Source organism: Phacochoerus africanus, chromosome 5, assembly GCF_016906955.1.
Source record: "Phacochoerus africanus isolate WHEZ1 chromosome 5, ROS_Pafr_v1, whole genome shotgun sequence".
In the NCBI taxonomy this organism is placed as follows: Eukaryota; Metazoa; Chordata; class Mammalia; order Artiodactyla; family Suidae; genus Phacochoerus; species Phacochoerus africanus.
Genome location: NC_062548.1, coordinates 27,891,898 through 27,917,884, shown reverse-complemented (window position 1 = coordinate 27,917,884; position 25,987 = coordinate 27,891,898). Strand labels below are relative to the sequence as shown.

The following is a 25,987-nucleotide window of genomic DNA, read 5'->3' as shown; positions in this document are numbered from 1 at the left end:
GCCACGAGAGTGACCCTAGATAAGACAAAAAGAAAAAAAAAAAAAGAACCAAACATTGTATCCATGAGGATGCAGGTTCAATCCTTGGCTTTGCTCAGTGGCTTAAGGATCTGGTGTTGCCTCAAGTCTCAGTGTAGGTCATAGATGCAGCTGGGATCCGGTGTTGCTGTGGCTGTGGAGTAGGCTGGCAGCTGCAGCTCCAATTTGACCTCTAACCCAGGAACTTCCATATGTCCAGGTTGTGGCCACAAAAAGAGAAAGAGGAGTTCCCATCATGGCACAGCGGAAACGAATCCCACTAGGAACCATGAGGTCCCAGGTTCGATCCCTGGCCTTGTTCAGTGCATTAAGGATCCGGTGTTGCTGTGAGCTGTGGTATAGGTCGCAGACGCAGTTCAGATGCTGTGTTGCTGTGGCTGTGGTGTAGGCCAGCAGCTACAGCTCCAATTAGACCCCACTAGCCTGGGAACCTCCATATGCTGCGGGTGTGGCCCTAAAAAGACAGACGAAAAAAAAGAAAAAGAAAAATCAATATGGAGCCCACCTCCTCATGTGGTTGTAGAAATTAAGTGAGATGTAAAGGCTTTGCCCTGTCTCTGATGCAGAAGCAGCTCTCCCTGTAACCTAGTTGTTTTTATTTTTCACACCCAGCCCCTGGCTTGGGTAGAGACAGTATTTACTGTGTCCGTCTCACAGATGAGGCAGCTGAGACTTCTTCCCAAGCAAGGAAACAATCCAACACATATGAGTCTCTTTTCTGGGTCAAGCCCTTTCCCAGGTCCTCCCATGGGGCTTATTCAATCCTGCCGGCCCACCAAGGGGTTTGCCCTCACTTTCCGATGAGGGAGTGGACGGCCAGATGGGGGATGGAACCTCCCCGGCTGGCCCAGGTAGATGGTAGCAGAGAGGAGCCGAGGGCCACCCTGCACTGCCTAGGGGCCCTTTGGGGTCCCCAGCTCTGAGCTGCAGCCCCCGTCCTTCCCCACCCAAACCCAGGCTCACAGCCTCAGCACCAAGGCATGAGACAGCACCCCAACTCTCCCAATCCCCGTCTTGTCTTTTAGCTGCAAAAAGAGCAGATTGAGTCTATAAATGTCGGAGGCACCAAACTAGTGATTGATGGTAGGCGCTCAGCGGGAGTGTGACCTGCCGTGTGCTTTGCTGTCCCTCTCCCACTCCTGCCCTGGCCCCAGCTCTGGGGGACAGGGCAGGGGGACAGAGGCAGGAGGCTCCTGCCCTCCCCCCTGCCCTCCCCAGCAGAGGGCCTGGGGACAGCACATCCTTCCCATTCTGCAGGCCTGCCCAGGCCCCTGCATGGGTGGCTCAACGTGGCCTCCCCATGTCTAAACACACTGGGAGCGGAGTTTGCACAGAGGGCTTAGGGGTTGGGAGCAAGAAAAGCTGCCGAAGCGCCACCATAGAATACCCCCCATCTGGGCTCTCTGGGCATGTCCTGCCTTGTCCTGCATCCCGTCTGTCTCTCTGATTCTAGAATGTGTTTTCTCTCTGTCCCCACTGAGTGAGACCTCTTCAGACCTGGCCCTGGCAAAGTAGTCCAGGGGCCACAGCCACACTGAGAAGGAAGAGGGAGCCAGCTGGGCCCCCAGGGGTCCACGGAGCAGGGACCTGACCCCTGCCCAAGTTAAGGGAAGGATGCCCTTCCCTGCAGACCCAGGATGTGTGGCTGGAGGCTGGGAGGAGGATTCACCCAAGGAGGTCCCTCTGGGCACCTCCTCAGCCAGCCTCCTGCTCACATCAGCTCCGTGTGTGTGTGTGTGTGTGTGTGTGTGTGTGTGTGTGTGTGTGTGTGTTGCCCTGTGACCTGTCGCTGCAGTTTGCGTCCGCCGGCGGGTTCCAAGGCTCATCTACACCAGCTCCGTCAATGTCGTGTTTGGCGGAAAGCCCATAGAACAGGGCGATGAGGACTCTGTGCCATATGTCCCACTGGAGAAGGTACCTGGCTCCCGGGAGAGGTGGGTGGGGCCCATGGACCTGGGACCCGCAGTCCAGAGGGTAGGGCTGGGCGGAGCCAAGGTCGACCTCACCACTCATGGTGAGACCCAGAAAGAAAGAGTCCCCAAAACCGGGTGGCATAAGCCTCTTGTCTTTTGGACGGTCTTGCCAGCAGGGTCTTTGAAATCACACAGACCTGGCCTTGAGCCGGCAAAGCCACTTCCTACTGGGGGCCCCCCTGAGCAAATCTGCTTGGAGGCTCTCCTTCTTTGGCTGGGTGTGATGACACCACCCAATGGGGACGTGGAGAGCCGGAAGCGAGATGATGGATATGAAAATGCCATGTGAGCATTAAAGGATGACATGTAAACAACCCACCGGACGTGCATCCAGCATCCACATCCCGGAGCAGGCATTGCAGCTGGCGAATCAAAGAGCCTCTGGTTGTTGTTGCTGCTCTGAACTCTCTTCTCTATCCCTGTGGCTCCCACCCAAAGGGAGAGGAGGGGTAGTGATGTTCAGGACGTGGCTATTTCTCAGTGGGGATCCCAGCAGTGAACCCCCACGTGGTCTGAAACAAAGGTGCAGCCCTGGGGCCAGGTGGGCTGGGCAGGCATTGCTGACAATGTCCCTGACCCCCATCTGGTGGCTCTGTTCTCCCTGTCCTCTGCAGCACATGGACCACTACTCCCGAACCAAAGCCATCGCCGACCAGTTGACCCTCATGGCCAACGGGACACCTCTCCCAGGTAGGTACTGGGGCGCCTGGCTCACAGCCAGTGTGCATGTCCCCTGCTGCCTCCCTGAGGCATGTGCATGATTCTAGCTTTGAGCTGATATGTTGCTAAGGCCCAGCTTCCTTCCAAAGGACATTTCCCCTCGGCCTTGGACATTCTTCATCCCACTACTTCTGAGCACCCCCACCCCCGCCAGGGATACAGCCTGGAAACCATCAGGCCCCATCTCTGCCGTCGCAGTGCATGGGTCAGCCCAAGTCTGGCTCTCTTTTCTGCCACATAGAAGGGGCTCCAGTTTGGGGGACCCTCTCTATGTAAGAGTACAGATGTATGAATATGCAGTGAGGTATATAGCACTTTGGAAGGGCCATGCAAGTAAGGGGCCCTTCAGGAACTCCCAGAAAAATTGGCCTGGATTGCTTCTTCTTCCTGTATTGACAGAAATAATCAGGGAGTTCTCTGATGGCCTCGCCAGTTGAGGCTCCTGCGTTCTCACTGCTATGGCTCTGGTTGCTGCTGTGAGGGGTAGGTTCAATCCCTGGCCCAGGAATTCCCACATACTGCCTCTGTGGCAAAAAAGAAAAAAATACAACAAGAAAAAAAAAAAGAGAGAGAACCTGAAATAAACATTGAAACTCTCATTAAAAAAAGAGAGAGAGGAGTTCCCGTCCTGGCGCAGTGGTTAACAAATCCGACTAAGAACCATGAGGTTTCGGGTTCGGTCCCTGCCCTTGCTCAGTGGGTTAAGGATCCGGTGTTGCCGTGAGCTGTGGTGTAGGTTGCAGACTCGGCTCGGATCCTGTGTTGCTGTGGCTCTGGCGTAGGCTGGCAGCTACAGCTCCGATTCGACCCCTAGCCTGGGAACCTCCATATGCCATGCGAGCGGCCCAAGAAATGGCGAAAAGACAAAAAAAATAAAAATAAAAAAAAATAAAAAAATAAAAATAAATAAATAAAAAGAGAGAGAGAGAGAGAGAACCTGAAATGAACAGTGAAACTCTCATTTGAAAAAAAAAAAAAAAGAAGAAGAAGAAGAAATAATTAGGAGTTCCCGTCATGGCTCGGTGGTTAATGAATCCCACGAGGAACCATGAGGTTGCGGGTTTGATCCCTGGCCTCACTCAGTGGGTTAGGGATCCTGCGTTGCTGTGGCTGTGGCATAGGGTGGCAGCTGTAGCTCCGATTAGACCCCTAGCCTGGGAATCTCCACATGCTGTGGGTGCAGCCCTAGAAAAGCAAAAAGCTCCCCCCCCCAAAAAAAAGAAATAATCGTAGACTAGGGACAGGTGGCAGCATGGCACAGTGGCTAGGCATCCACGTACTGGCATCAGACTGAACTGAGTTCAAATCCAGGCCCCACCACCTCTTAACTATGTGATCATGGTCAGTGTCCTTATTCTCTCCTAGTCTGAGATTTTTCATCCATGAAAATAGGATCCATCTACAAAACAGAAACAGACTCACAGACACAGAGAGCAGGCTTGTGGTTGCCAAAGGGGAGGGGGAAGGAAATGGGTTGGACTGGGAGTTTGGGGTTAGTAGATGCCAACTATTACATTTTGAATGAATAAGCAATGAGGTCCTGCTGTACAACTCAGGGAACTATATCCAGTCTCTTGGGATAGAACATGATGGAAGATAATATGAGAAAAGGAATGTGTATACACACACACACACACACACACACCCTATGACTGGGTCCCTATGCTGTACAGCAGAAATTGGCACAACATTGTAAATCAACTATACTTTAATTTAGAAAAAATAAAATGTGGGTATTGGAATTTACCTCGAAGAGCTGGAGTGAGAATAAAATAATGATGAGTATTGTTAAAAACAAAAAAACAAAAAAAAAGTATGGGGGGAGTTCCCTGGTGGCCTAGCAGGTTAAAGACTGGAGTTGTCACTGCTGTGGTGTGGGTTCAATCCCAAAAAAAAACCACACAAATAAATGGTGTTTATTAAGTGCTGATTACATGGCAAGACCTATTTTATGTGCTAGTTTTACATGCAAAACTCTCAATAACTCTTCACAGCGTCCATATGAGGTGAGAACCTTACCTACCATTGCTTTCCAAACTCAGGAATCAAATAGATTCAGATAAATTCCTTGCTATCCAAATTATCACTGTTTGCTGAAATTCAAACACTAAAAAGAATCAGGAGATCCCACTGTGGCTCAGTGGTTACAAACCCGGCTAGTATCCACGAGGATGCCGTTTAGATCCCTGGCCCTGCTCAGTGGGTTAGGGATCTGGCGTTGCTGTGACCTGCAGTTGTAGGTTACAGATGCAGTTTGGATCTGGCGTTGCTGGGCATTGCTGTGGCTGTGGTGTAGACTGGCAGCTGCAGCTCTGATTCAACCTCTAGCCTGAGAATTTCCATATGTTGCAGATGTGGCCCTAAAAAGAAAAAAAAAAGAAACTAAAAAGAATCAGAAAACTTGATTTCTCACTGTCTAAACTCCAGAGCCAAGTGGATTAGGAGAGCAAAGCTTGCTTGAAATGAAAATCCCAAATTTACAGGAGAGAAAACTGAGGCTGAGAGGGTAACTGACTTAGCTCAAGGTCACACAGCTATGAGGTAGCAGAGGTGGAATTTGAAAACCCCCTACCCCCTAGGGGAGTCTAACTCCGGAGCTCTCCGGTTTACCCATTGTGCTGCCCTGTAGCCCTGGCTTGATAGTTCTCTGAGCGTGAATTCTTTTCTCTAGAATCCTCCCCATCCCAGCCCCTCACCCTGGGGCTGTCTATACCTGGACCTCTCATCCCAATGGGAACATCCAGCTGTGTTTCCCAGGAGCTTGACCCCGTGCAGTTGAATTCTCTTCTCTACCACGGCCTCCCCTGGCTGGGCCAGCAGCCTGCAAGCCAGACACCTAATCCTCTGGCTGAGAATTATTTATACAAGCATCCCCAGCTTTCCCTGGTCAGGAGAGTCATGGATACCCTGGGCCCAGCCCCTCTGGGACATGGCTGCCCAGTGCCCCACTGGCCAGTGTCAGCTGCAGCCCAACCAACCCTCCCTCCCCCACCCCCAGCCCCACCTCCCTGCCCAGGGGACCCAGAGTTTACAATTAGCTGCAGGCTGTTTACAGGAAAGTGCACCTGATACCTGCTTTCCAGGAGTCGAGCCCCTGTCACCCTGGGTGACTTCCAGTCTCTACTATCTAGCTGGTCCTTGAGGCTCTGCCTTTAACCTGGCCTGGAGCACCCTGGTGCCTGGAGCAGAGTCCTTAGACATGCAGACCCCAACTCAGTGTGAACACCTTGTATCCTCCTGTCTCTGGGTGTGTTCGTGTCCTGAGGCCACCCGGACAATGACCATAAACCTGGTGGCTTAAAACAATAGGAATTTCTTCTCTGGCAATTCCTGCAGTTCACAGACAGATGTCTGAAATCAGAGAGGCACTGGGGTTGCGCTGCCTCCAAAAGCGCAAGGGGAGAGGGAAAGACCTTCCTCGACTCTTCCAGCTTCTGGCGGCCTCAGAAGCTTGGGGTCCTTTCTCAGTGTGTGGTTGCATCGCTCTAGTCTCTGACTCTGTCTTTACCTGGCCTTTCCTTCTCCAGGTGTGTCTTCCCAGTGGGCCTCTTATATGGATACCTGACATTGGATTTAGAGCTCGTCTGGATAATCCAAGCTCCTCTCATTTTTATATTTTATTTTATTTTAGTTTGCTTTTTAGGGCCGCACCCTCGGCATATGGAGATTCCCAGGCTAGGGGTTGAATCGGAGCTACAGCTGTCAGCCTACACCAGAGCCACAGCAACGCAGGATCCAAGCCACGTCTGCGACCTACGCCACAGCTCACAGTGACGTTGCATCCTTAACCCACTGAGCAAGGCCAGGGATCAAACCTGCAACCTCATGGTTCCTAGTCAGATTCATTTATGCTGCACCATGATGGGAACTCCTCATTTTTATTTTTATTTACTTCTTTTTCATCTTATTTTTAGATCCTTAATTACATCTGCAAAGACCCCTTTTCCAAAGACGGTAGTGTCCCCAGGTTCCAGGACGTGGATGGATATTTTCAGGGTGCCACTGTTCAATCCACTACACTGGGCCTCGTTGTTTGTTTCCGTAGGAAAATGGTTTTGTACACGGGAAGAAACAGCATACATTCAAAACTTACAGATAAGGGTTAGCTGTATCGCTCATCTCTTAAAAAAGTTTATATAAATATTCAGTCAAAAAGTTCCCACGGTGGCACAGCAGAAGCAAATCGGACTAGGAACCATGAGGTTGCGGGTTCGATCCCTGGCCTTGCTCACTGGGTTAAGGATCTGGCATTGCCATGAGCTGTGGCCTAGGTCGCAGACACGGCTTGGATCCCTCGTTGCTGTGGCTGTGGTGTAGGCTGATAGCTGTAGCTCTGATGAGACCCCTAGCCTGGGAACCTCCATATGCCACGGTGCGGCCCTAAAAAGCAAAACAAACAAACAAAATTTAGTCAAAACCAATAGGATTATCTCCCTTGAAATGTTATCTATACAGATTTCCAAGTAGGCCACAGGGCTCTATACTGTTTTGGAATGTCCTCAAAAGGCTCGGTCATTAATCAGGTAACAGAGTAAAAACCCCAGAGTCCTTTCTTTCAAATGGAAGTCAGGGGTCAAAGCAGAGCGGTAGCCACCAGCCCACACCACAGCTCAGAGCAATGCTGGATCCTTAACCCACCGAGTGAGGCCAGGGATTGAACCCATGTCCTCATGGATCCTAGTCGGGTTCATTACCACTGAGCCACAACAGGAACTCCCCCATCTTCTTGGCTTGTGGCTTGTGGTCTCCTCCTCCTTCCCTGCTTCCTTGGAAGCCTCTCCGCCCTCCGAAGCCTCCCTGGCCTCTGCCACTAAATCCACCTTGGCCACCTCAGCCTTAGGCTTGGCCCTGGACGTCCTCATAAAGGAAACAGGGCATTTGGCTGAAGCCCAGAGACGCCAGTCTTGCCTAATTTATGGAGAAAGAGGAATTTATGCTGGAAGGATGTGGGATAGCTTCTAGACATAGATTCCAGAAAAATGACCATCAGGGCTTAAAAGGACAGAGGCGGGGCAGCTCCAGGGACCTGGGAGGCAGGAACTGTGATCAGTCCCTCGGGGTGAGCCCCCCTCCTAGGATTTTAGATTCAGTGACACTCAGAGTCACATTCCTGCATGGGAACATGGCCTTGGCCCAGCTTGGGTCCCGTGGCTGCCACCTCAGGGAGAGGGGTGCATCTAGACTGACAGCTCCCCCCTCCCCAGACCAGGTGCAGACGGGAAGAGGGTCCCCAAAGGAAGGTGAGCTTCTGGGCTCAGAGGATGACACACACTCTGGGGAGCCCAAGCTGGGAGCATTGCCACGTGGCGGGCCTGAGCCTTAGGAGAGAGGATGTCTTCTAGGAGGCGCCACCTCCGCTAAGGAGCTGGGGTTGAGAGTCAAATAATTTACACGTAGTAGCTTTTTAAAAATGTAATCTTGGCTTTCCCTTGTGGCACAGCAGGTTAAGGATCCAGCATTGTCACTAAAATGGCTTGGGTCCCTGCTGTGGCATGGGTTCAATACCCAGCCCAGGAACTGCCACATGCCATGCGCAAGGCCAGGAAAGAAAAAAAAAAAACCCAAAACAGGAAACAAACAAAAACAAAACAAATGAAAAACCCCCTACTATTTATTTATTTATTTTGTCTTTTTTGCCATTTCTTGGGCCGCTCCCACAGCATATGGAGGTTCCCAGGCTAGGGGGTCGAATCGAAGCTGTAGCCGCCGGCCTACACCGGAGCCACAGCAACACGGGATCTGAGCCACATCTGCAACCTACACGACAGCTCATGGCAACGCCGGATCCTTAACTCACTGAGCAAGGCCAGGGATCGAACCCACAATCTCATGGTTCCTAGTCGGATTCCTTAACCACTCAGCCATGACGGGAACTCCTAAAAATTTTTTTTTAATCTTAAACACAAATGGATTATGAGAATAAATTGAAAAATTTGTAGGCGTTTTTTCTTTTTTTCCTTTTTTTTTAGGGCTTCCCCCACAGCATATGGAAGTTCCCAGACTAGGAGTCAAATCAGAGCTGCAGCTGCCAGCCCACACCGCAGCCACAGCAACTCAGGATCCAAACTGCATCTTCCACCTCTGCCATAGCTTGTGGCAACACCAGATGCTTAACCCACTGAGTGAGGCCAGAGATGGATCCTGCATCCTCACAGATGCTATGTCCAGTTCTTAACCCATTGACCTGCAATGGGAACTCCAAAAACTTTGGCAGGCTCTCTTCAGGCTTAAAAGGAATATATTTGGAGCAGCCTTCCAGGTTGTAACCACAGATTCCTGGGGGAGACATGCTCCCACTGCCACTTGTGGGGGCCCCTCAGCAGGGAATTTGGGAAGCCCCGGAGCAAGCTCTGTCTTGGTCTGGGGACTCTGGCACAGAGCAGGGAGAGTCAGGGGAACAGACCCCAGCTCTCACACTGATGACTCTTATCCTTTCCTTTCCCCGTTGCTTTCTGGAAAGTATAGCTGCTCCTGCCAGTTACAGAGCACCCATTTTCCAGGTGAGGAGACCAAGGCTGAGAGAGCTAAGGGTCTTTTTGTTAGTAGTCTATCACCCAAGGCATCAAAGCAAAGAGCCTGGGCTTTGGTCCCATCTCAGCTCCACTAGGCTGAGCTGTGTGCCCTTAGGCCAATCATAGCCCTTCTCTGAGCCTTGGTTCTTTTATCCATAAAGCAGGGATGATAACAGCTCCCACCTCTTAGGGTTGCCTTGAAGGCAAAATTCCAGGTTGACCAGAGTGCCAAGCACATAGTAGGACCTCTCTGAGAGCCATCATGGTCCTTACCTGATAACCAGGAAAAGGAGGGAACTACAGCTATTGGCACGAGGGCCTGTGGGTCTGTGTGCATCTGTAAAATGGGCACCACAGGACTCTCATGGGAGTCGAAGGAGATTATGTCCATCAAGTGCTGGTTAAACCCTCATGGGCTGCGTCTAGGTCTTGCCTGTGAGCATCCTGAAGGCAGGGACCACTTCCTCATCACTCTTTGATTCTTCACGGCATCCATCCCAGGGCCCAGTGCTGCAGGGTGGGAGTGGGGGAGATGATTCTGAATAGTGCTTGTTGAATGACTGATTGCCTGAGAGAGTCATTCATGGAATGAGGAAATGCCTAGGACCTGTCCGGGTGAGGAACAGGAGAGGTGGACAGCCTTTCTGTCCCTCTCCCTGCTCCCCTCCCCAGGCCCCTGACCGCCCTCTGCTGTGTTATAGGAGGAGGCGTTCTGCGGACCTGTGTGCTCCGGCCCCCGGGCATCTATGGCCCTGAAGAACAGAGGCACCTGCCCCGCGTGGCGGTATGTTGACCCAGCCCCAGGCCAGAGGCACGGGAGGAGCCTGGCTGATATGTGTGTGAATGGGGACATGTCAGTCGTGGGGCAGTGTCCCGAGTTGGGGACCCTCAGTTCTGGGAGAACTCATGCCCCCATCAGGCCCAGCAGGGACAGGGCTCTCAGCCTGTGCCAGCCAGGCCTGGGTACTGGTCAAGGAGACATGGAGCTGTGACCCCAAACAGGCAGAGGAAACTATTGCCCTGCTCAGATGTAGGCTCCCTAAGGATGGGCCATCTCATCTCATCCTGCTGGCGCCAGAGTCTTCATCCAGAAACCCTCTCCCCAGGGAAGACCGCGTGCCAGGATCTAACTACAGGGGATTCTAGATCCTGTCTTCGAATTCCTCCCAGCCTGGTCAGGGAGACAGACACCATAGCCATAGGTTCAGGATGCTAAGGGCTATGTAGAGGGAAGAAGGGGGAAGATGGGAGCATAGCACAGAGGGCCTGGCAGGGGAAGGTCCAGGAGGGCTTCCTGGAAGAAGTGATGCCTGTGCTGTTTGGATAGAGAAGAAACTAACCAAGGAAATGGGGTGATAGTGAGAAGGGGGTCCAAGTAGAGCAGACAGCTTGGGCACAAACCTGGAAATGAAAAATCGTTACAGGTTTGGGGAGGATTCCATGAACAAAACAGATGATTCCTGCCCCTGCGGGGTATATATTTGCATGGGAGGAGAGAGGTAATAAACATGGTACACGGCAAGGGGTGTTCAAAAGCCCCAGAGACTGTGGCGGAAGAGGAAAAGTGGCGTGGGGAGAGGTAGCAGGGGGTGCAGGCAGTCAGGGGAGCCTCTTCAAGCAAGGACTTCAAGCATCACCTGGAAAGAGGCACCCAGTTGCATCACGCACGTAGCTGGAGGGAGAGCCCTGCAGGCAGAGGAATGGCTAGTCCAAAGCCCTAAGGTGGGGGGTTCCTGTTGTGGCTTAGAGAAAATGAATCTGACTAGTATCCATGAGGATGTGGGTTCAATCCCTGGCCTCACTCAGCGGGTCAAGGAGCTGGCATTTCCATGAGCTCCCTGGCTCGCTCAATGGGTCAAGGATCATGAGCTGTGGTGTAGGTCACAGACATGGCTCAGATCTGGCGCTGGCTGTGGCTGTGGTCTAGGCCGGCAGCTGTAGCTCCGATTTGACCCCTAGCCTGGGAACTTCCATATGCCGTGGGCGTGGCCCTCAAAAAATAAAAAATAAAAATAAATAAAACAGCGCTCCAAGGTGGGAACCTGCTGGCACGTTCTATGGAAGAGGCTGAGTGGCTGGAGCTAAGTGAGCAAAGGGGTCGGTGGGACACAAGGCAGAGGGTAACTGCGTCGGGAGCAGAGGGCCTCCTCGGCCATCCAGCTGGTGGGATGGGCGCCCCAGAAAATTCTGAACAGGGGATACGTGTTCTGACTTGAAAGGATTTGAAAGGATCCCCTGGCTGAATGGAACAGCCCACTGAGCTAAGGGTGGAAATGGGACAAGTTAGGAGGCTGTTTTGGCGTCCAGGTGAGAGAGGCGGGCAGTGGTCAGGGTAGTGAGGTGTGGAAGATTAGTAGCCGAGACACCGGGTTTGCTGATGGGCTGGGTGTGGAGCGTGAGGGATGGGAGAGCCGAAGGTGGCTGCAGGATTGGGCCTGAGCCCTGGTGCTGTGGGCTTAGGGAGGGAGAAGCGACCAAATGGGAATGAGGACAGGATCAATCTACCTTGTCTGTTCGGCAAGCAAGGGGGGAATGTGGGGAAGGCATCTGATCCCATCCATGGGGCTGGGATAGATGCCTCTGGCCTGGAGCTACATGGAATTTAAAGCCACTCCCAGGAGTTCCCATCATGGCTCAGCAGTTAGCCAACCTGACTAGTATCCATGAAGACACGGGTTCAATCCCTGGCCTCACTTAGTGGGTTAAGGATCCGGAATTGCCGTGAGCTGTGGTGTAGGTCGCAGACACAGCTGGATCCCGTGTTGCTGTAGCTCTGGTGTAGGCCAGCGGCTACAGCTCTGATTGGACCCCCTAGTCTAGGAAGCTCCATAAGCCCCCATGCAGCCCTGAAAAGACAAAAAGAAAAAAAAATAATGGAGTTCCCATCGTGGTGCAGCAGAAACAAATCCGACTAGGAACCTTGAGGTTCCAGGTTCGATCCCTGGCCTTGCTCAGTGGGTTAAGGATCCGACATTGCCATGAACGTGGTGTAGATCGCAGACTCGGCTTGGATCCCTCATTGCTGTAGCTGTGGTGTAGGCCAGCAGGTGTAGCTCTGGTTGGACCCCTAGCCTGGGAACCTCCATATGCCGCGGGTGCAGCCCTAAAAAGACAAAAAAAAAGACCAAAATAAATAAAATAAAGCGCCCCCCCCCCCGCTTGGTCTGTGTCTCTCCCCCCCCCCACCAGGGCCACATCAAGAAGAGGCTGTTCATGTTCCGATTCGGGGACCGCAGGACACGGATGAACTGGGTCCACGTGCGCAATCTGGCGCAGGCCCACGTGCTGGCTGCTGAGGCCCTCACCGCTGCCAAGGGCTACGTGGCCGTGAGTCCCCCCACCTTTCCCGAGGGCTGCAGGCCTGCCCCCCGTCCCCTGGTGCATGTGCTCGCGCGCGCAGACACACACACACACACACACACACACGCAGTGTGTCTCCCCAAGTTGCCTAGCGGGACTGTGGGCCCAGGGGAGCTGGGGGGTGGGGGTTGGGGGTGGTCCTTTCAGAGCATCATTAGCTCCTGGAAATGACCCTGTGAGGTCGGTGTTGTTGATTCCGCAATGACCGTCGCCAAAGGCTAAGCATTGTACTGTCACGCTCCATCTGTACAGCAGCCCAAGGGGAGGCCCTGTTATTATCCTCCCATTTCCCAGACTCCATCAAGGGCACACAGCGGGCCCATGTGGCAGACCTAGAGGTCAAAGAGGCTTGTCCAGGTCTGTTCCCAGGGCTGCTCAGGAGAACGAAGGAGTCGGGGCGGCTCCTGGAAGCCATCTGAGCCAGTGGGGGTCGGACGGTGGGTGTGTGCCTGACCATTCCCCTCCCCGGGTCTCCCCCCAGAGTGGGCAGGCGTACTACATCAATGACGGGGAAAGCGTCAACCTCTTCGAGTGGATGGCCCCACTGGTAGGTGCCCAGACACTGCCCCCGACAAGTGAGAATTTGGGGATCCCCATGTCTTCTCTGCCTGTCACCCCTTTCTTGCTTCCAAAAAAACCCAGATTTCCCATTAAAGACCTGCAGTGGCAACACTGTCTACCAGGTGACATTGGAACTGGCTGGAGCTGGGTCATGGCTGCCCCTTTGGGGGGCCGTGAGCTTCCTCACTTTGCCATAGTCCCTCCAAGCCTGTGTCCCAATGTATGTGACTTCTTACTCTCTGGAGTTTTGCTTGTGGCCCTGAACGAAGTAAGTAGCACGTAGACAAAGCCCATGGAGAAGTGTTGGCCCTTGGATGTCTTCAATGCAGCCCCTCCGAGAGCCCTGGCCGCCTCTCCCAACAGCCTACAGACCCTGTCTCAGGCCAGGCCTGCCTGGAAGGGGTCGACCAGAAGCCCCACATTGGAGCATCCATCGTGAGCATTCAGGCCCTTGCATGTCAATTTTTTACAGTTTTATTGAGATGTTTTATAGACCATACAACTCACCTATTGAAAACATGCAAGTTGGGAGTTCCCGTCGTGGCGCAGTGGTTAACGAATCCGACTAGGAACCATGAGGTTGCTGGTTCGGTCCCTGCCCTTGCTCAGTGGGTTAACGATCCGGTGTTGCCGTGAGCTGTGGTGTAGGTTGTAGACACGGCTCGGATCCCGCGTTGCTGTGGCTCTGGCGTAGGCCGGTGGCTACAGCTCCGATTAGACCCCTACCTAGCCTGGGAACCTCCATATGCCGCGGCAGCGGCAGAAAAAATAGCAAAAAAGACAAAAAAGGCAAAAAAAAAAAGAAAACATGCCAGTCAATGATTTTTGTTTGTTTGTTTGTTTTGCTTTCTAGGGCTGCACCTGAGGCATATGGAGGTTCCCAGGCCGGGGGTCTAATTGGAGCTGTAGCTGCCGGCCTACACCACAGCCACAGCAATGCTGGCTCCAAGCCACATCTGCAACCTACACCACAGCTCACGGCAACACGGGATTCTTAACTCACTGAGTGAGGCCAGGGTTTGAACCCGAAACCTCATGGTTCCTAGTCAGATTTGTTTCCCCTGCTCCACAAGGGGAAATTCAAGTCATTGACTTGTTTAGTATATTAAGAGCTGTGTGGCGTTCCCTTGTGGCACAGCAGGTTAAGGACCCCACGTTGTCACTGCTATGGTGTGGTTCCATCCCTGGCCTGGGAATTTCTGCATGCCGAGGGAGGATGTGGCCAAAAAAAGAAAGTTTTGCAACCATCACCATTACACATAGTAGAACATTTCATCACCCACCCAAAAAAGAACCCCCCAAATCATACCCTTTAGCTGTCACTTCTATTTACCTCTCACCCGTCCAACTCCAACCACTCGTCCACGTCCTGCTTCTATAGATTTGCCTGTTCTAGACATTTCCTAAAAATAGAATAATACAACATGAGCCCTTTGTGTTAGGTTCTTTCATTAAGCCTGATGTTTGCAAGTTTCACCCATGTTGTGGCATGTGGCATGTCAGTACTTCATTTTTTTTTTTATTGCCCCAAAAGGATATATGACATTTTGTTAACCTATTCATCAGTTGATAGAAATGAGGGTTTTTTGGAGTTCCTGTTGTGGCTCAGTGGTTAAGGAATCCAAGTAGGAACCATGAGGTTGTGGGTTCGATCCCTGGCCTTGCTCAGCAGGTGAAGGATCCGGCATTGCCATGAACTGTGGTGTAGGTCGCAGACGCAGCTCGGATCCCGAGTTGCTGTGGCTGTGGTGTAGGCCGGAGGCTACAGTTCCAATTAGACCCCTAGCCTGGGAACCTCCATATGCCATGGAAGCGGCCCAAGAAATGGCAAAAAGACAAAAAAAAAAAAAAATAGCTGCACTATTTTACCCTCCCATCAGCAATGGAAGAAGCTTCCAGTTTCTCCACATACTTGTCAGCACTTGTTTTATTTATTTTTTTCCTTTTTACTGCTGCAACCACCAGGGATTGGATTAGAGCTTCAGCTGCAACCTACGCCATGAGCTTGTGGCAATGTCATATCTTGAACCCACTGAATAAGGCCAGGGATTTAACCTTACAGCATCTTCAGAGACAAGTCGGGTCCTTAATCTGCTGAGCTTCAATGAGAACTCCATGTCTTTTTGAGTAGTACCCATGAGGATGTGGGTTCAATCCCTGGCCTTGCTCAGTGGGTAAGGATCCAGCACTGCCATGAGCTGTGATGTAAGCTGCAGACGAGCCTCAGATCTGGTGTTGCTGTGGCTGTGGTGTATGCCAGCAGCTGTAGCTCCCACTCAACCCATAGCCTGGGAACCTCCATATGCCAAAAGTTCAACCCTAAAAAGACAGAAAAAAGGAGTTCCCATCGTGGTGCGGTGGTTAATGAATCCCACTAGGAACCATGAGGTTGCGGGTTCGATCCCTGGCCTCACTCAGTGGGTTAAGGCTCTGGTGTTGCCGTGAGCTGTGGTGTAGGTCACAGACACACCTCAGATCCCAAGTTGCTGTGGCTGGCGGCTTTAGCTCCGAATGGACTCCTAGCCCAGGAACTTCCATATGCCTCGGGTGTGGCCCTAGAAAAGACAACATAAATAAATAAATAAAAAGACAGAAAAAAATTGCTTAAAAAAAAAAAAATAACTAGGCAGAGCTTCCATGCCTACCTGCTTGCACCTCTCACAAGTGTCCTATCTTAATAAATCTGCTTCTTTTTTTTTTTTTTTTAAAGGTCTGCACCCTTGGCTTATGGAAGTCCCGAGGCTAGGGGTCTAATTGGAGCTGTAGCTGCCGGCCTATGCCACAGCTCATGGCAATGCCGGATCCTTAACCCACTGAGCAAGGCCAGGGATCAAACCTGCAACCTCATGGTTCCTAGTTGGATTCGTTAACCACTAAGCCACCACAGGAACTCCAATAAATCTACTTCTTGCCTATCAAAAAAATAAAATAACTGAAGGCTGAGAATGATCCCAAGTTTAAAACCCACCCTATGTAGTCAATTCCTACTTGAGTTTTCCAGGTCATGGTGTGGATTTCATTTACAGACTGGCCTAAATTGGGGCTGGCTGTGGGGTCTGCCCCCTTGGGTGGGCAGGTGAGGAGGGGTCAAGAGGCGCCTCCGCTGGCCTCGGGATGAAGGCAGCCTGTGGTTTTCCACACCAGCCCCTGAAGGACCTGTCCTCCCTCAAACCATGTTTCCTTGCAGTTTGAGAAACTGGGTCACAGCCAGCCCTGGATCCAGGTGCCTACTTCCTGGGTTTACCTGTCAGGTAAGGAAAGCAGGGTGTGCATGAAAACCCTCTATGTGCCAGGTGTACATACACTGTCTCGTTGTAAGCCCAGGGCCAGGACCTGGTTGAGGTGAGGCACTGCAGACACAAAATTGAAGGAACTCCTCACTCTTAGGAGTCAATGCTCCAAGCCCAGTCTTGCCCAGCCCTGAGAGCAAGTGCCTCCTTAAATTTTGCACCCAAGGGCTTCCTGTCATGGCTCAGCAGAAACGAATCTGACTAGCATCTATGAGGACACAGGTTCAATCCCTGGTCTCGCTCAGTGGATTAGGGATACGGTGTTGCCGTGAGCTGTGGTGTAGGTCGCAGACACAGCTCAAATCTGGCATTGCTGTGGCTCTGGTTTAGGCCGGCAGCTACAGCTCCGATTAGACACCTAGCCTAGGAACCTCCATATGCTGCGGATGCAACCCTAAAAGGATGAAAGACAAAAAAAAAAATTGCACCCAAGGTACCTCACTCTCCTTGACCTAGTTCTGGCCCTGTTTAATCTGTATCCTGTTTGTTTGCAAAGTGGGTGTGATTGTAAAGATGAGGCAACTGAACCTCTGAAACCTATGGAGCCACAGTGAGAAAGACAGATAGGAGACAAAGAAAGAGGCAGAATTTACTCTGGGCTTGGCTGACTCCTGCGGGCATGGAGTGATAGTCTGCCTGAAGGGACAGGTGGTCCCAAGTCACAGATAGCTGTGTTCCTGGGAAACCTTAGCTGGATAGGATAAATCTCTTGATAAAGGTATATCTGCGTGCCTGTGGCACTCAGAAAGTCCTGGACCAGGGATCGAACAGGCACCACAGCTAAGACAACACCAGGTTCTTAACCTGCTGAACCACCAGGGAGCTCCTGAATCGTGCATTTTAAATGCATTGATCCCTGCCAGTTAAAGCAGGAGTTCAGGGAGTTCTCATTGTGGCTGAGCTGAAACAAATCCAGCTAGTATCTGTGAGGATGCGGGTTCGATCCCTGGCCGTGCTCAGTGGGTGGGGGATCTGGCATTGCCACCAGCTGTGGTGTAGGTCACAGACACAGCTCTGATCTGGTGTTGCTGTGGCTGTGGTATAGTCTGGTAGGTGCAGTTCCAATTCGACCCCTAGCCTGGGAACGTGCATATGCCTCGGGTGCAGCCCTGAAAAGCAAACAAGGAAGGAAGCAGGGGTTGCAAACTTTTGTCCCTCAGGGTGCCCATGCAGGATGACTTCTGGTGCACAGCATGGCCACCATGATTGACACTCCCTGACCCCCAGCTGAGAAAAGATCAGCCAGAGGCTCTGGCAGCTTTGGAGGATTATCTACAAATTCTCAGTTCCCTGGGAGCAAACTATAACTCAGTGCCGCTTAACCTGGGCTGCTCATTGGAATCACCTGGGAGCTTTTAAAATATAAAAATACAGCCACACCCCAGGTCAACTGCTTCAGCTTCCGGGGAAGCAAGTAAATGGGAGAAGCAGGAGCATTTTAAAAAGTGGTCCAGGAGCTGCCATTGTGGCTCAGTGGAAGCGAACCCAACTAGTATGCATAAGGATGTGGGTTCAGTCCCTGGCCTTGCTCAGTAGGTTAACAATCCAGCGGCGTTGCCGTGAGCGGCAGTGTAGGTTGCAGATGCAGCTTGGATCCTGCGTTGCTGTGGCTGTGGTGTCAGTGGGCAGCTGCAGCTCCAATTCAACCCCTGGCCCTGAACTTCTCTATGCTGCAGGTGAGGCCCTAAAATACAAAAAAATACAAAAAACAAACAAACAAACAAACAAAAACTGGTCCAGAAGTTCCCACTGTGGTGCAGCGGGATCTGCACACCAGGACGCAGGTCTGATCCCTGGTTTAGCACAGTGTGTTAAAGGATCCAGCATTGTCACAGATGTACCATAGGTCCAGCTATGGCTTGGATCTGTCCCCTAGCCCAGGGAACTCCAGATGTCATAGGGCAGCCAAAAAAAAGAAAAAAAAAGAAAAAGAAAAAGAAACCTGTTGTCCAGGAATTCCCTGGTGGCTCAGCAGGTTAAAGATCCAGCATTGTTACTGCTGTGGCTTGGGTTTAATCCCTGATCTGGGAACTTTCACGTGCCGCAGGCGAGGCAAAAAAAAAAAAAAAAAAGTGATCCAGTGTACAGCTTCACGGCCCCAGCGGCTTTTCTCTCTGACTTAAGAGAGCATCTCGAAGTAGAAGTGAATGAGAGACATGATTATAGAAATCACTGTGAATCTGAATTTATTTTATTGATTTTAATTTTTTTTTTTTTGGTCTTTTTGCTATTTCTTTGGGCCGCTCCTGCGGCATATGGAGGTTCCCAGGCTAGGGGTTGAATCGGAGCTGTAGCCACCGGCCTACGTCAGAGCCACAGCAACGCAGGATCCGAGCCGCATCTGCGACCTACACCACAGCTCACGGCAACGCCGGATCGTTAACCCACTGAGCAAGGGCAGGGACCGAACCAGCAACCTCATGGTTCCTAGTTGGATTCGTTAACCACTGTGCCACGACGGGAACTCCTAATTTTTTTTAATAATTTTTATTTCTTCCACTATAGCTGGTTTACAGTGTTCTGTCAATTTCTACTGTACAGCAAGGGGACCCAGTTATACATACATGTGTACGTTCTTTTTTCTCACATTATCCTGCTCCATCATGAGTGACTATGAATTTATTTTATTTATTTATTTTTGTCTTTTTAGGTCTGCACGTGCAGCATATGGAAGTTCCCAGGCTAGGGGTCCAATGGGAGCTGCAGCTGCCGGCCTACACCACGGCCACAGCAACGCCAGATCCAAGCCACGTCTGCAACCTACACCATAGCTCAGGGCGATGCGGGATCCTTAACCAGCCAGGGACAGGATAGGCCCCTGCAAGGCCGGGGATCAAACCTGCATCCTCATGGATACTAGTCAGATTCGTTTTCACTGAGCCACAAAGGGAACTCCTGAATTTATTTTAAAATGTCAGCCCTTTAATATAAAGAACAAGTTCTTTGTGATGCATGTGGCTGGCAGACAGGACACCCCAGGGTGTGCTGAGAACTGCTGATTTAAAGGAATCCAAGGACAGGAAATGTTTGCAAAGTGGAGAGTCCCCCTGGCAAAGCAAATGATGCCCCCAACTGATTTGTCCCTGAGAGTGTCCCTGGAGTTTGCATAGTGCAGACCTCCTGGTCACTGACCCTCTCTCCCCACACAGCCACAGTGATGGAGTATTTGCATCTGGCCCTGAGGCCCATCTGTAGCCTCCCACCGCTGCTCACCCGGAGCGAGGTAAGTGGGCTGCCGCAAGGGGAGCCCCTGGGCCCTGGTGCCCCTCGATTACCTTCCTGCGCCTTCTCCACTCCCCCATGGTCATAGCCCCTCACCTTTTGACACAGTAACTGGATGCTTGTCAGAGGTTTCAGAACCTCCCATGGGGACCCCCGCACTCATACCAGATGCTTTATAACATCTCTCAGCTTGTCTTTTCTTTAGGCTGTGCTCTCTGGGTCTGAAGGGTGACAGCTCCAAACCCATCCCTCATCCCTGTCATCTCTTTCTTTTTTTTTTTTTGGCCTTTTCTAAGCCCGCTCCTGCGGCATATGGAGGTTCCCAGGCTAGGGGTCCAATCGGAGCTGTACCCCATGGCCTACACCACAGCCACAGCAACGTGGGATCCGAGCTGCATCTGTAACCTACACCACAGCTCACAGCAACACCAGATCCTTAACCCACTGAGCAAGGCCAGGGATCGAACCTGCGACCTCATGGTTCCTAGTCGTATTCGTTAACCACTGCGCCACGACGGGAACTCCTTTTTTTTTTCTTTTTATGGCCACACCTGCAGCATATGGAAGTTCCCTTGCTAAAGGTCGAACCGGAGCTGCAGCTGCCAGCCTGTGCCACAGCCACAGCAACACCGAAGCGAGGTAAGTAGGCTGCCGTGAGGGGAGCCCCTGGGCCCTGGTGCCCCTCACTTGCCTTCCTGCGCTGGATCTGAGCCCATCCGCAACCTTGGCTGCAGCTGGCAGCAATGCTGGATCCTTAACTCCCTGAGCGAGGTCAGAGATTGAGCCTGCATTTTCACAGACACTGTGTTGGGTCCTTAACCCACGGAGCCACGATGGGAAGTCCTTTTTAAAAAAATTTTATTAAGTATAGTTGATTTAGAATGTGATCATTTCTGCTGCACAGCAAAGTGATTTAGTTATACATTCTTTTTCAAATTCTTTTCCATTATGGTTGATCACAGGACATTGACTATAGTTTCCTGTGCTACGCAGTGCGACCTTGTTGTGTATCCATCCTATAGAAAATAGTTTGCATCATCCCTCCTCCCCTCTCTCTTGGCAACCACAAATCTGTTCTCTGTTTTCTTCTGTTTTGTAAATAGGTTCATCTGTGTCCTATTTTAGATTATTATTATTTTGTCTTTTTAGGGTCATAGCCCCAGCATACAGAGGTTCCCAGACTAGGGGTCGAATCAGAGCTATAGCTGCTGGCCTACACCACAGCCTCAGCAACTTGGGATCTAAGCCACCTCTGCAGCCTACACCACAGCTCATGGCAGTGCTAGATCCTTAACCCACCTGAGCGAGGCCAGAGATGGAACCTGCATCCTCGAGGATGTTAGTCAGATTCGTTTTCCTCTGAGCCAACATAGGAACTCCCATATGTGTCCTATTTTAGATTCCATGTATAAGCTCATCACTGTCATTTCATTCACAAGCAGCTCGTCTTCCCAGCCAGACGGGAAGCTCCCAAAGGCAAGTTCAGTGATATTCACTTTTTAGAATGTCACCACACCCAACCACACACACACACAACACAACCTGTTGGGTCTAGGCTCACAGATCCTGCTCACTAAATAATTTTATATTGGAGTTCCCATCGTGGCACAGCGGAAACGAATCCGACTAGGAACCACGAGATTGCGGGTTCGATCCCTGGCCTTACTTAGTGGGTTGAGGATCTGGCGTTGTCGTAGGCTGTGGTGTAGGTTGCAGACGCGGCTCAGATCCGGCGTTGCTGTGGCTCTGGTGTAGGCCAGCAGCTGTAGCTCTGATTGGACCCCTAGCCTGGGAACCTCCATATGCCGCAGGTGTGACCCTGAAAAAAGACAAAAAAAAAGTAAGTAAATAAGTTTATATTAAGTACCTAGTGTGTTCAAACACTGTTCTCAAGTAATAATGACAGTTTTCCATTTGCAAATACAGTTTCAAAGAGAGGATGTTTCCATGCAGATTGTAGACAGGAAAACAAGTGGTGTTTGGTGTTATTTGCAAAACCCTTCTAATCCCCTCTCTGATGGGGCTTCTCCCTGATGCTCTGCTAAGTTAGGAAGGGCAAAAAGCTTATGATCTCGTTGAATGGTGAGAAACTGAGCACTAGAAAAGTCAGTGACTTGTCCCAGGTCCCACCATTCTGGAATTGGCTTCACACTCATCTATTGAGTGGTGAGGAAATGCCAGGCACTGTGTTTATTTCATTTAATCTTCATGACTCCTGTACACTGTCCGTTCTCTTACCACCTCCACGTACAGAGGAGGAAATGAAACACGTGGGTTGAAATAACCTGACCATGACCATGTACTGATGTAGCAGCACTGAGATTTGAACCCAGACCTAAATGATTGCGAACTTAACTAGTAGCTTGTAAAATGTCAGGAATCATACATAAGATAGAGCTGCCAAGGTGCTGCTGAATTGTGGTCGGCACCCCTCTCCTGTCACTTAGGAGTTTTCTTGTGCAATGCACCGTCAGAGAATCCCTAACTAGCTGCGAAGTTTCTGGGCACTGTGGCTCAGGAGCCCTCTGCTGGTCAGCCTCTGACATAGCAGCCAGACTTCCACAGTTTGTCTTCATAGCCTTTTTTTCAGTGTATGTATGTATCTACTCTGTGCCAGGCATTGTGCTGAGGAATGGAGGCAAGACAGCCCTTACCCCAATGATCTCACAGTCCAAAGGGGAAGACAGTCCAGTCACTGGGAAATTCAACACACTATCATTCTGGGCTGTACTGGGGGAATTTATGAAGAACTTCAGAATATACAGAAGGGGAGGAGTTCCTATCATGGCTCAGCAGAAATAAATCTGACTAGTATCCATGAGGATGCAGGTTCGATGCCTGGCCTTGCTTAGTGAGTTAAGGATCCAGCGTTGCCGTGAGCTGTAGTGTAGGTCACAGATGCTGCTCAGATCTGGCGTTGCTGTGGTTGTGGCGTAAGCCAGCAGCTACAGCTCAGCTCCTATTCCTATCCTAGCCTGGGAACCTCCATATGCCACTGAAACTAATTCGGAGATAGTTAGGGAGGCTTCCCAAAGAAGGTGACATCTAAGCCTGAGCTCTGAAAACACTGTGTCCTAGGACCCTGCATTTCTAGTTTACAGCTGAACCTCCAAAGCCCTGAACTTACTGAGGCTAAAAGGAACAAGAACTTTCCACTCCTTTTCTCTCCCATACAAGCATCCAACCCCAGGGGCTGTTTCAGGGCCATGGGAGAATCTAGCAGCTAGTGACTCCTTCCCAGTGTCTGGCTGAGGAACAAGGGAAGAAATGAAACTGATGAAACTGGTAGGAGGGTATCCTTCCCAGTTCCAACATAGCAGGGATGGGCATGGACTCGAATCTGACTCCTCTGTGGGACCCTGGGCAAGTCACTTAACCTCTCTGTACCACTTCACAAAAGTAAATGAGATACGGCCCAGAAAGGATGTAGCCCACTCCAGGCGCAAGTACTACCTTTGAAGCCTGTGGGCCTCAGGCCATCTGGCAGCGGAAAACGCAGCTCAAACCCTGCAGAGTAACCATTTCCGCTCTTTGAATTCTTCTCAGCGAGGGCGAAAAGGTTGCACCCTGGGGCCTGACTGGCCAGACTGGTCTGGGGCTATGGGCTGAAAAGCCAAGGGCGTTTCCTGGAGACATTTTACCGGAAAGCTGCACCGCAGACCGAATGCTTAGAGGGCCTCCAGAGCCCCAGCATCCTGCTAGGCAGGGGGAGGGGAGTACAGAGTGGAGCCTTTCCTTTGGGGATACCGAGGAGTTCAGTAGGCTGGGAAGATATAGAAAAGGCATTTTGCAGGCAGCGCCCTCAAGGAAAATGCAGGTGATAGAAAAGAGGTCCTCCCTGATGAGGGCCAGCTCCGGGGTCCTTTTAAATCGCTGTGAGACTAAGGGAAATCTCACGGCTCTCGTGCCTTCTCGTGAAGCAAGGTGGAACTTGCTTCAGAGGCCCATTAGTCCCGCCCCCCCGCTGTCCCGCCTCTCCCCGCAGGTGCGCAGCGTGACCGTGACGCACACCTTCCAGATCGCCAAGGCCCGCGCCCAGCTTGGCTACGCGCCGGACAAGTTCAGCTTCGCCGACGTGGTGGACCGATACGTGCAATCCACGGCCGGGCGGACCCACAGCTCTACGGCGAGGACGCTCCTGCGGCTGCTGCTTGGGCTGCTGCTGCTCCTCGGCCTGCTCGCCCTGGCCCTGCACTTCCTGGCCCTGCAGCCGTCCGTTGTCTGATCGTCGTCGCCGGCCTGTCCTTGCCCCTGCCTCATCTTGGCGACCTGGATCCAGCCCTACTCAGCCCCCGAGATTTGAGCCCGCCCCCGAGTCCTGGACTGGTCCCCGCCCAGCCCTCTGCCCCGGCTCCACTTCCTGGGTATTGTCCCCGCCCCCCGCGTTCTGACCCCGCCCCTGTCACGCCCACTGGGCTTTGACCGGCCCATGCCCCGCCTTTGGAGCCGTGGTCACGCCCCCCGCGTCTGGGTTTCCCTCCTAACCTCCGAGCCTTGGTCTGCCCTGGCCCGTGTCTTGGTTTCCCTCTGGCCTGGTTGAGATGCCAAGGAGAAGTTCCTAGCCTCATAGCCTCCTCTGCCTTCTAGGCCTTCTCCGCGTCCCTGCCCAGGTGTGCCCCGACCCCGGGTTCACCCCCACTCTGGCTCCGCCCTCTTCCTAGCTCTGCCAACACATCTGAGCCCCCTCCCGCCGTCCCTTGGCTTCTGCTTTGGAAACTGGCTTAACCCCTTCCTCTTGGTTGGGTCCTTCCGCTCGCCTACTTGAGTTTCGGCCCTAGCCACGCCCCTCCCTTATGGCTCCACCCCCTCCGGCCACACCTCCTGGGTGAGTTCTTGCGTCCCGGCTGCCGCGGCTTCTGCAGGCTAGGCTAACTTTGCAAGTTTTCTCTCACTGCTCTCTTTCTAGGGACACCGAGCTTCTTCACTGCCCTAGCTCTTGGGGCTTGTCCTGAGATCTGCCTGAGTTTCTCTGGGCTTGTCCTGAGATAGTCTCGGGATCTTGGATTAGACCCATTCTCGGAGCATTGCGTTTGATCCACTGCTATGCTTATGTCTTGGGTTCGCTCACTCATGCAGTCTCATGCGTTTATAACCGGGGTTGGAAGGATACCTGAGAACCAGGCTTCTGCCCAGCCCAACTTGGCCTTTTTGGGCTTCCCGTATATGAGTCTGGGGATTAGTAAGCACAGACTTCGGTACTAGAAGGGACATCAGAAAAGAGGGAAAAAAGCAAGATAATGTGAGAAAAAAGAGTATATATGTATGTGTGACTGGGTGAAATTGACTGTAAATCAGCTATAATGGAAAAAAATAAAAATCATTTTAAAGGGGAGAATTTTTAGGGTGGTCAAAAGATACAAACTTCCACTTCAGTAAATAAATCATAGGGGTATAATGTACAGCCTGGTCATTATAGCTAATAATACTGTACTGTATATACGAAAGTTGCTGAAAGTAGATCTTGAGTTTTTATCACAAGAAACATAATTGCAACTTTGCGAGGTGATGAAAGCTAACTAGACATTGTAATCATTTTACAAGATGTACATGGAGGGAAAAATTGTGTTGTACACCTGAAACTAATGTTGCATATCAATTAAATCTCAAAAAAAGACCTTTTTAGAAAAGAATTGGATCTCTTGAAAGAAAAAGTACCAATATAGTTATAATGGGAATTATTAGAAATTTCTTGGTGATATTTTATGGTTTAGTATTGCTTCTGTTTGTTAATGAGGGGGCCAGCAGATAATCTTTAATGTTGAAACCATAAAATTTCTTAATCCAGCCCTGCTTGCCACAGAAACAGTGCCTTCCTATGGTCTTGGTATCAACTGTGGATACTAAAATACTAGTGTGTAATTACGTCGGCGTGTATATCATCATGTGAACACGTGGAACTGGTTGATAAAACCATGGATCCTAACAGAGAAGGAAACTCACAGGCTTAAAGAAACCTGTGATAGGAACAAATGTGTTAATTAGGCCCAAGGTGGCCATGGCCAGGTGTGTTCTATGCTGAACAATTAAACTTGGTAGAAAAAAAAAAAAAGAAAGAAACTTTGTGGGAGTTCCCGTCGTGGCTCAGTGGTTAATGAATCTGACTAGCATCCACAAGGATGCAGATTTGATCCGTGGCCTTGCTCAGTGGGTTAAGGATCCAGCGTTGCCATGAGCTGTGGTGTAGGTCGCAGACGTGGCTCGGATCCTGCATTGCTCTGGCTGTGGTGTAGGCTGGCAGTGGCAGCTACAGCTCCAATCAGTTGGACCCTTAGCCTGGGAATCTCCATATGCCACGAGTGTGGCCCTAAAA

The 25,987-nt window shown here is 51.3% G+C and overlaps 1 protein-coding gene across 1 annotated transcript in view; it reads left to right on the top strand.

The window, feature by feature from the left end:
• SDR42E2 (short chain dehydrogenase/reductase family 42E, member 2) overlaps nt 1-24,940 on the top strand; it is a 30,341-nt gene extending 5,401 nt beyond the window's left edge. The window contains exons 4-12 of the mRNA XM_047780333.1: nt 1,065-1,122; nt 1,835-1,953; nt 2,627-2,702; nt 9,946-10,028; nt 12,434-12,571; nt 13,086-13,151; nt 16,353-16,416; nt 19,605-19,678; nt 23,663-24,940. Coding sequence (XP_047636289.1) covers nt 1,065-1,122; nt 1,835-1,953; nt 2,627-2,702; nt 9,946-10,028; nt 12,434-12,571; nt 13,086-13,151; nt 16,353-16,416; nt 19,605-19,678; nt 23,663-23,902 — 918 coding nt within the window. The 3' untranslated portion in view covers nt 23,903-24,940. The remainder of the gene's footprint in view (nt 1-1,064; nt 1,123-1,834; nt 1,954-2,626; nt 2,703-9,945; nt 10,029-12,433; nt 12,572-13,085; nt 13,152-16,352; nt 16,417-19,604; nt 19,679-23,662) is intronic.
• The last annotated feature ends 1,047 nt before the right edge of the window (nt 24,941-25,987 follow it).